General features: G+C 37.5%; 1 protein-coding gene across 1 annotated transcript; it reads left to right on the forward strand.

The window, feature by feature from the left end:
- The first annotated feature begins 3,464 nt into the window (after nucleotides 1-3,464).
- Nucleotides 3,465-5,166, forward strand: foxl2b (forkhead box L2b). Its single transcript, XM_081373928.1, has 2 exons — nucleotides 3,465-3,604; nucleotides 3,975-5,166. Exon 2 carries the CDS (start codon nucleotides 3,977-3,979, stop codon nucleotides 4,832-4,834), a length of 858 nt encoding a protein of 285 aa, XP_081230054.1. The 5' UTR covers nucleotides 3,465-3,604; nucleotides 3,975-3,976; the 3' UTR covers nucleotides 4,835-5,166.
- Nucleotides 5,167-10,960: the final 5,794 nt, after the last annotated feature.

Genomic DNA, 10,960 nt, shown 5'->3' on the forward strand with positions numbered 1-10,960 from the left:
AGGATGTTAAAGGTTTTTTATGGAACCACAAATGCCAATAAAGAACCTTTTTTTGACAGTTATGGTTCCATGAAGAACCTTTAACATCCAGGGAACCTTTCTTAGTGTGAAGAACATTTAAATGATCGAAAGAACCCTTTTTTCACTAAAGAACATAGAAAAGGTTCCATGGATGTTAAAGGTTCTTCATGGAACCATAACTGTCAAAAAATAACCTTTATTTCAAGAGTGCTCTTTAAATCATCAGTACACTCTTAAAAAATAAAGGTTATTTTTGACAGTTATGGTTCTGTGAAGAACCTTTAACATCCATGGAACCTTTCTTAGTGTGAAGAACATTTAAATAATCAAAATAACCTTTTTTTTTCTTTTTCTTTTTTACCAAAGAACCTCAGAAAATTTTCAAGGATGTTAAAGAACCTTTTTTGACAGTTATGGTTCCATGAAGAACCTTTAACATCCAGGGAACCTTTCTTAGTGTGAAGAACATTTAAATAATCGAAAGAACCCTTTTTTCACTAAAGAACATAGAAAAGGTTCCATGGATGTTAAAGGTTTTTCATGGAACCATAAAAGCCAATATAGAACCTTTATTTCAAGAGTGCTCTTTAAATCATCAGTACACTCTTAAAAAATAAAGGTTATTTTTTACTTTTAGGGTCCCGTGAAGAACCTTTAACATCCAGGGAACCTTCCTTAGTGTGAAGAACATTTAAATAATCGAAAGAACCCCCTTTTTTTGTTTTGTTTTACTAAAGAACCTCAGAAAATTTTCAAGGATGTTTAAGGTTTTTTTATGGAACCATAAATGCCAATAAAGAACCTTTTTTTGACAGTTATGGTTCCATGAAAAACCTTTAACATCCAGGGAACCTTCCTTAATGTGAAGAACATTTAAATAATCGAAAGAACCCTTTTTTCACTAAAGAACATAGAAAAGGTTCCATGGATGTTAAAGGTTCTTCATGGAACCATAACTGTCAAAAAATAACCTTTATTTCAAGAGTGCTCTTTAAATCATCAGTACACTCTTAAAATAAAGGTTATTTTTGACTGTTAGGGTTCTGTGAAGAACCTTTAACATCCATTGAACCTTTCTTAGTGTGAAGAACATTTAAATAATCGAAAGAACCCTTTTTGTTTTTTACTAAAGAACCTCAGAAAATTCAAGAATGTTTTCAAGGATGTTAAAGGTTTTTTATGGAACCATAAATGCCAATAAAGAACCTTTCTTGACAGTTATGGTTCCATGAAGAACCTTTAACATCCAGGGAACCTTTCTTAGTGTGAAGAACATTTAAATAATCGAAAGAACCCTTTTTTCACTAAAGAACATAGAAAAGGTTCCATGGATGTTAAAGGTTCTTCATGGAACCATAAAGGCCAATAAAGAACCTTTATTTCAAGAGTGCTCTTTAAATCATCAGTACACTCTTAAAAAATAAAGGATATTTTTTGACAGTTATGGTTCCATGAAGAACCTTTAACATCCATGGAACCTTTTCTATGTTCTTTAGTGAAAAAAGGGTTCTTTAGATTATAAAAATCTTTTAAGAACTGTTCTCTAAAAAATCCCTCTTTAGAGATCTACAGTATTATGGAACCTTTATTGCATACAGTAAGATCTAAGATTTAAGATCTCCACGGCTTCCAGGATGTAAAGCTCTTTTTGGTTCTATTTGGAATTTTTATTTTCAGGAGTGTTTCATTTAAGTGACAATTCTCTGTAAGTGAGTGCACTTTTTTATGTTTAATGAAACGCTCACATTTGCCATATAGAGTGAAGATGGCTTCATAACCCCTACATGCTCAGCAGGTCCGGAACCGTCATCGGAGCCCATTTTGTTTTGAAGCTCGAAACACCTTGAACAAATTTCTCTCTACATTGCCACAGTGCGAGATGATGATGTTGTACGGTTCTGATGTTCATCAGGTCTGCGGTGTCCCACTGACCCGGAGCTTCAGTCCATCTGCATTCTTGCACTTTGAACCATAAACATCCTCCTTTCAAAGAGCTTGGCAGGAAGTTTGGTAAGTTTTCCCTTAAATGTGCTTTAGTCTATTTAAAATAGAAGTCTGCTGGATTGCTTTTAGCATCTGATACAATAAAAATGTCTGTATTGCTGTGTTTGAGATGGTCTAATAGCTTAATACTGGTTTGCATTGCATGTATGTCTGTAAAATACATAAATATAAAGAACATCATATATACACAACATACAATCATACTTTTCTGCTTACTGTTTAACCAAATACTGAGTCTGAAAAATAATTTATTATTACATTAATTACACAGTGTCTATTGAGCAAGTACATTTTATTAATTTGTATTTTATTAAGAATCAATTAATTAATGCTGTCGTATAAAAGAAATGCAAGGAAACTACACGCAAACTCGACAGATCTCTAGCGCAGTTTCCATTCAAAAACAAAAGAAATGTTTCGTTCTCTGTCAAAGTTCAGAGGCGTGAAGGAGCCGATAGATGCTGATGACATACAGAACACACAGCTGTTACACCTGTGTGTGTGTGTGTGTGTGTGTGTGTGTGTGTGTGTGTGTGTGTGTGTGTGTGTGTGTGTGTGTGTGTGTGTGTGTGTGTGTGTGTGTGTGTGCGTGTGTGTGTGTGTGTGAGAGAGAGAGAGACAGGCTGGGCTTGGAGATCAAAATCTGCAGCTATAACAAACTCCTATATAATAATGCATGAAATATTTATACAACAAAGCAAAAGGCTTTTGTTCTTTTTAGATAATATCTGGTTACACTTTATTTTAAGGTATCATTGTTACAGTGTAATTATATATTTAAGTATTGAGTAATATTAATTAATAACATGTACTTACTATAGGGTTAGGGTTTGGTTGAGGGTTAGTTGCGTGTAATTATGCCTAATTTAAGGTTATTACTATGGTAAGTATGTAACAAGGACACTGTGTTACCTAATATTTTATAATGATGTATTTATAAAACATAGGCTACTGTATTTTTCCCTCCAAAATATTTGTATTTATTCATCTTTTATTAAGGAATTAAATTAGATGGGCATAGAGATAAATGTTTAGGCTAAGAGTCGACATAAAGGCAGGTTAAATTACTATAGGCTGTATTAAAGCATAAAATAAGTGTCAAATAGTCAAATAAATTGCCTAGACCTGTAACCAAAAATATGCACAAAAAATAATAATCATTTTTATATTTAGTAGCCTATGGAGTTAAATCTAATAAGTCAAATAATATAAATCTATTTAACGAGGATCTAATTTAGTTATATATTCTGTATGAATAATAATGTTATTTTTGTGTAAAACGCATCGGTGTGTTTGTTAAGCGATGAGAGAAACGTGACGAAAGCGGAATATGACGAGAGATCAGCGCGAGCCTGACGACACCAGAGTTTCGCATTTCACGAGAGAGAAAAAAACAGTTTCAGGATCTTCCAGAAGAGCCTTCGAGCTTAAACCACACTGAGATCCCGAGTCCATCACAGCAAACCCCGACGAGCTCTTATTTCATACAACACGGACAATATTTAAGAGTTTCTGTCATCATTTATGGATCTGCGGTGACCTGATGCATGCACAAATCATCCGAAAGAGCTAAAATCAGGTACGTCCCGTTTCAACCAAACTCATGCGCTCGTTAAAATGAGTTTTCGCAGCGATGCGTTTTTGGTAACTTAAAGAATCATGTTTCCTTTAATAATCTAAAAAACCGTTATCCACTATAAAGCGGTTCGATACACTCTAAAAAAAATCCTGAGTTGTTTCAACGGTCAAATATGTTCAAACCAAAGTTTAAATATTTAATTTAAAAAAAAAATCAAACCAGCCGTTAAGTTTGTCCATATTTGACCGTTGAAACGACCAAACGTTTTTAGAGTGAAGGTTCTTCACGGAACCATCCGATACCAATACAACACCTTTATTTTTATCGTGAGGTGTTTGTTTTGATGTTTTGTTTGCTTATGTTTTTGAAGCGATGGCATCTTACCATAGCTTGGGTGATGACGCAATGGCTTTGATGGTCCAAGACACAAACGCGGTGAAGAAGGAAGAGTTCGCGAAGGACGAGCCGGTCCAGTCAGACCCGAAAGCGGACCCGTCCCAGAAGCCTCCGTACTCGTACGTGGCTCTGATCGCGATGGCCATCCGGGAGAGCTCGGAGAAAAGACTAACCCTCTCCGGGATCTACCAGTACATCATCACCAAGTTCCCCTTCTATGAGAAGAACAAGAAGGGATGGCAGAACAGTATCCGACACAACTTGAGTCTCAACGAGTGTTTTATTAAAGTTCCCCGGGAGGGTGGCGGCGAGCGCAAGGGGAACTACTGGACCCTCGACCCGGCTTGCGAGGACATGTTCGAGAAGGGGAACTACCGGCGCCGGAGGCGCATGAAGCGCCCGTTTAGACCGCCGGTGGCTCACTTCCAACCGGGGAAGTCTCTCTTCGGAGGCGACGGATACGGAAACTACCTACCCGCCCCAAAATACCTCCAGTCCGGCTTTATGAACAACACCTGGCCGCTCGCTCAGCCTCCGCCACCGATGAGCTACGGGTCCTGCCAGATGGGCAACGGGAACATGGGGGCCATGAAAGGACTAACGGCCCCATCCTACAACCCCTATAGCCGAATGCAAGCCATGGGCCTTCCGAACATGATGAACTCGTACCACCAGCAACACCATCAGGCCCAGCAGCAGCAACAGCCCTCGCCGGTTCCGTCCAACAGCGCGGCGGCCCTGCAGTTCACCTGCTCCCGGCAGCCGGCCGAGCTCTACTCGTACTGGGACCACGACGCCAAAAACTCCACGTTACATTCGCGGATTGACATTTGAACCGAATCACACCTCATTCGAGGGACTTCGAATTCGGTCGATCATCTGAGGTAAACAGGGTAACTTTTTGTTGCTGAAGAACTAACCAACACTAGGCTACCTGGACAGCATGGATTTTTTTTTATATTATAAATCAGTAGTTTTGATTCTCGACTTCAGGGTAAAACGTTAAAAAAAAATATTGAAAATTACTTTGTTTGTGGACAATGAGAATAGCCTATTTACACGATTGTTTTAGGACCATTGTGATTTTTACGTTTTGGATTGTCAAGCCAGCACTTATTTTCTATGCTTTCAATAAACTGTTTTGATTAAAATGGAGATGTATTTGGAAGATGTTAGAGGGGTCTGTTATTTCACACAAAAACAAACAAAACAAGAAAACGGACACGAGTGCGCTCTAAAAACAAAACACCGCAGGGTTGTTTCAACGGTCGAATATGATCAAACTAAACCGTTGGTTTAAATTTTTGAATTAAGTTTTTAAACCCAACGGTTGGTTTTGTCCATATTTGACCGTTGAAACATCCCAGCATTTTAGCATAATTTACATTGATATTCCTGCTCTGGAGAAGAATGGCGTAATTATAGTAGCCTAATAAATCACCGTTAATGTGATTGTAAGACCCGTTCTTCAATTCTGTTTCATTTCGTTCCGTGAAAAAAAAAGCGTTCATGGTGTTTTTTTCGCAAAGAAAACGTCTTTTTATAGTTCAGGTATAAAACCATATTTGTTTTTGGTTTAATGAAAACGATTCGAATTGGGCGATTTTTATTTATTTTTTTCGTTTCGAAAAATCAGTTCTTGTCAACTATAGCCCATGTTATTTTAATATTTTATATTCAGTCAAATAGGTATTTATTTATTTATATATATGCTGTTTTATATTCAATTATGGTCCATTTCATTTCATTCTATCAGCTGCCATTTCATAAATATTATAGCCTACCATAAATACGTCGAAATGATAACATTTACATTACATTACATTTCTGAAATGCATAACTTGGACATGGTCACCTCTGATAACAGATCACTCTAAATTATCATTATAATGCATTTTCTGTAAAGCTGCTTTGAAACGATATTGTGAAAACCGCTACAAATGTGAATGTCAATTGAAAAGTAAAAATTAAACCTATCTTAACCCATAAACTATCTTAACTGGCTTTTTAAATCATATGCGAAAATAACACAAGGTTAAAGAAAAAAAATATATATATTTATTTTTACATGGATTTTAAAAATAATACGGATCAAAATACAATTACTGTGATTAGGCCAACACTCATTTTAAATGTCTGAAGGAAATATTGTTTTTGCATGAATATTATACACGCATATCTTTCTCTTCTGTCTCTCATTAAATTCTGTGATCAAGGCCAGATTTAACGAAAGTTCGTGAGGAAACAAGAGAAACTCGCTCATTTCATGCAGTCGCTCCATATTTTCACATCATACAATAATAACAGCTGAGAATCCCCTCGCGAGACTGAAGAACTCCAATTTAGTCTGAAAATAAATGATGCATGTTCAAGTGTGCATCTCCTCGCCTGTTGAATGGCCGTAAGACATATTTTTATAATGTCATAATAATAATATTATTTATAATAATATAATATATATTTTTTTAATAATAAAATTAATAATAATTATATTATGGAAGCTTTTCTCTACAGGCCTGCTTTAAATTGTTCATTTTTACGAACAAAATACTGACAGCATTTACAATCATTAAAATGCTTAAGTGCCATAAACACCATAAACCTTCTTGCATTTATTTTAGTTCCAGGCCGTAAGTGGAAAAGCTTGCTTAAAAATGATTGTTCATTTACAATGTGTTGTATTTTATTTACAAGCTCTCGCGCTTCTCTTCCTCTGATGTTTGTATTTCACACTGATTCTATTGAATTAAAAGAAACGAGCTCATCAATATTTATTCCGCGGTAAACACTGACATTCCGCTCCACTTCCAGAATCCGGGAATTGTGCGTTTAAACTGTAAAGGCTCAAATCGCACGTGTTTTTGTGAAATGTTTATAGTAATCCATAAAAGACCTGTAAACGTGACTGTACACGTGATGTAAATGATTGAATCCCACCTGTCAGGAATATATTCAGCCAAATATCCTTATTATTATTTATTCCAGAACGATCCTTGGATGTCATTCTTTTCATACAGAAATTAATTTTCTATTAATTTTACTCAGAACTTCATATAATTTGATATCAATCCAGAACTTTTTTCAAGATATATATATTTTTTTCATCCAAAATATATCTTCAGATTAAGATTAGTGTATTTATGTTCATGACTTTATGAACAGATGAAGACAGACACTCTTCATCTCATGATTGGTCACTAGAGGGCGCTATAAGCACAGCTATGAATTATTATACACTATTATTTATTATTAGTCAGAGAAAGTGAATTAGACATTGTTAGTGTATGATATCTGTACTCTTCTTTCTCAGGTTCATTCGTTAAATCCTTGTAAGTATCTTTAGATTTACTGAATATCTTTATGAAACTAAATATGTTATTTTTTGCTGCCGTTAGAGTGTGTGATGAACAGTAGCGATGATAAAGGGTCATCCGGTGTATTTTGCTTGTAGATACACAGTATTTTCAAAACATTCAGAGCGTTTGATTCACAGTTGAGAGAGAGAGAAAGTGTGTGTGTGTGTGTGTGTGTGTGTGAGAGAGAGAGAGAGAGAGTGTGTGTGTGAGGGAGAGAGAGAGAGAGAGTGTGTACCTGTTTTTCTATCGCGGTGGGGACTTCAACCTGAATGCACACAGACTCATGGGGACTCGTGTTACAGTGGGGACCTAAATTGAGGTCCCCATGGGTAAACAAGCTTATAAATCATACAGAATTAGTTTTTTTGAAAATGTAAAAATGCAGAATGTCTCCTGTGATGGGTAGGTTTAGGGATAGGGTTAGTGTAAGGCGACAGAATATACAGTTTGTACAGTATAAAAACCATTACGTCTATGGAGAGTCCCCACAAAGATAGTAAACCAGACATGTGTGTGTGTGTGTGTGTGTGTGTGTGTGTGTGTGTGTGTGAGAGAGAGAGAGAGTGTGTTTGTGTGTGGGTGAGAGAGAGAGAGAGAGAGTGTGTGTGTGTGTGTGTGTGTGTGTGTGTGTGTGTGTGTGTGTGTGTGTGTGTGTGTTTGTGTGTGTAAGAGAGAGAGAGTGTGTGTGTGTGTGTGTGTGTGTGTGTGTGTGTGTGTTTGAGGTCTGAGTGTGTGTGTGTGTGTGTGTGTGTGTGTGTGTGTGTGTGTGTGTGTGTGTGTGTGTGTGTGTGTGTGTGTGTGTGTGTGTGTATGTGTGTGTGTGTGTGTGTGTGTGTGTGTGTGTGTGTGTGTGTGTGTGTGTGTGTGTGAGAGAGAGAGTGTGTTTGTGTGTGTGTGAGAGAGAGAGAGAGAGTGTGTGTGTGTGTGTGTGTGTGTGTGTGTGTGTGTGTGTGTGTGTGTGTGTGTGTGTGTGTTTGTGTGTGTAAGAGAGAGAGAGTGTGTGTGTGTGTGTGTGTGTGTGTGTGTGTGTTTGAGGTCTGAGTGTGTGTGTGTGTGTGTGTGTGTGTGTGTGTGTGAGTGTGTGAGTGTGAGTGTGAGGTTTGAGTGAGAGTGTGTGTGTGTGTGTGTGTGTGTGTGTGTGTGTGTGTGTGTGAGAGAGAGAGAGAGAGAGTGTGTGTGTGTGTGTGTGTGTGTGTGTGTGTGTGTGTGTGTGTGTGTGTGTGTGTGTGTGTGTGTGAGAGAGAGAGAGTGTTTGTGTGAGAGAGAGAGAGAGAGAGTGTGTGTGTTTGTGTGTGTAAGAGAGAGAGAGTGTGTATGTGTTTGAGGTCTGAGTGAGTGAGTGTGTGTGTGTGTGTGTGTGTGTGTGTGTGTGTGTGTGTGTGTGTGTGTGTGTGTGTGTGTGTGTGTGTGTGTGTGTGTGTGTGTGTGTGTGTGTGTGTGTGTGTGAGAGAGAGAGAGAGAGTGTTTGTGTGTGAGAGAGAGAGAGAGAGTGTGTGTTTGTTTGTGTGTGTAAGAGAGAGAGAGTGTGTATGTGTTTGGGGTCTGAGTGAGTGTGTGTGTGTGTGTGTGTGTGTGTGTGTGTGTGTGTGTGTGTGTGTGTGTGTGTGTGTGTGTGTGTGTGTGTGTGTGTGTGTGAGAGAGAGAGAGAGAGAGAGTGTGTGTTTGTTTGTGTGTGTAAGAGAGAGAGAGTGTGTATGTGTTTGGGGTCTGAGTGAGTGTGTGTGTGTGTGTGTGTGTGTGTGTGTGTGTGTGTGTGTGTGTGTGTGTGTGTGTGTGTGTGTGTGTGTGTGTGTGTGTGTGTGTGTGTGTGTGTGTGTGTGTGTGTGTGTGTGTGTGTGTGTGTGTGTGTGTGTGTGTGAGAGAGAGAGAGAGAGTGAGATATACAGTGATGATCATAGAGACTGTAAAGCCTGTGTTTGGGCTCCTCATGATCACACACACACACACACACACACACACACACACACACACACACACACACAGAAGACGCCGATCTAAAGCTGGAGTCCTGGATCTGATCACGTCCGTTTCCTCACCACTGTTTATTATTCTCAGAGTTTCTGATTGGAAGGCGTCTAATATGAATTTAATCTGATTTGACAGATTTTCCACATTAAATGATATAGTGTTTGAAAACAATCTTGTCATTATATCTCAATTTTAGAGTAAAATGCACATGTATGTACTGACGTTTAGAAGCAGCAAGAGTTGCAATAATTCATTATTAAATATTATAACTGACTCCCCAGAAAACATGCATGAATAAAACGTCATAAACAGCCATTTATCAGCATCAATATCAGTTTATTAATGTGGATTATGATGCACTTCTGTATCCAGTGAAGTATTCTAGCAGTCCAGCCACAGAAACAAACACACACACACACACACACACACACACACACACACACACACATATACAGACTTCATGTTTCAAATGTGCAAATGCTGCACAAGATTCTCCCTTTTCTGAGCCACTTTTGCAATGACTTCATAACGGTACTAAAGTGCTTTTAGAGGTTAAGATAATAAATGTTCCAAAGTGCAATCTCTCGCAGATACAGCGTCGACTGTAGGTGTGTATCGCAGAGGTGTGTTACTCCGAGAGCATGTGCTGAATGCAGTAAACCAAATAACTGTGCAGAGCAAAATACATTTCTTTGTCACTGATGTCAGAGGTCAGCCTATCACATGACAGTTCGTCCCAATATTGTTTTCTCGTATGACAGTAAATATTAATTCTGCTGTTTTTATACATTTGCGCGGTTGATGAATAATGTATGGAAGCTTGTTTCCACCACAGAATAAAACGTTTTAAAAGGTAATTGCATCTTTTTATCTAACAATTGTGAGTTTACATTACAAAATTGCGTGATATAAAGTCGCAATTGTGTTATAAAGTCAATATTGCGTGATATAAAGTCGCAATTGTGTTATAAAGTCAAAATTGCGTGATATAAAGTCGCGATTGTGTTATAAAGTCAGAATTGCGTGATATAAAGTCGCAATTGTGTTATAAAGTCAATATTGCGTGATATAGTCACAATTGTGTTATAAAGTCAAAATGGCGTGATATAAAGTCGCAATTGTGTTATAAAGTCAAAATTGCGTGATATAAAGTCGCAATTGTGTTATAAAGTCAAAATTGCGTGATATTAAGTCGCAATTGTGTTATAAAGTCAGAATTGCGTGATATAAAGTCGCGATTGTGTTATAAAGTCAGAATTGCGTGATATAAAGTCGCGATTGTGTTATAAAGTCAGAATTGCGTGATTAAGTCGCAATTGTGTTATAAAGTCAGAAATAGAATTGCGTGAAATAAAGTCGCAATTGTGTTATAAAGTCAAAATTGCGTGATATTAAGTCGCAATTGTGTTATAAAGTCAGAATTGCGTGATATAAAGTCGCGATTGTGTTATAAAGTCAGAATTGCGTGATATTAAGTCGCAATTGTGTTATAAAGTCAGAAATAGAATTGCGTGAAATAAAGTCGCAATTGTGTTATAAAGTCAAAATTGCGTGATATAAAGTCGCGATTGTGTTATAAAGTTAGAATTGCGTGATATTAAGTCGCAATTGTGTTATAAAGTCAGAAATAGAATTG

Source organism: Scardinius erythrophthalmus, assembly GCF_964197995.2.
Source record: "Scardinius erythrophthalmus genome assembly, chromosome: 9".
In the NCBI taxonomy this organism is placed as follows: domain Eukaryota; kingdom Metazoa; phylum Chordata; class Actinopteri; order Cypriniformes; family Leuciscidae; genus Scardinius; species Scardinius erythrophthalmus.

Bases quoted from the DNA above. Each gene is read 5' to 3' on its own strand.
- foxl2b (XM_081373928.1), top strand. From the start codon at position 3,977: ATGGCATCTTACCATAGCTTGGGTGATGACGCAATGGCTTTGATGGTC.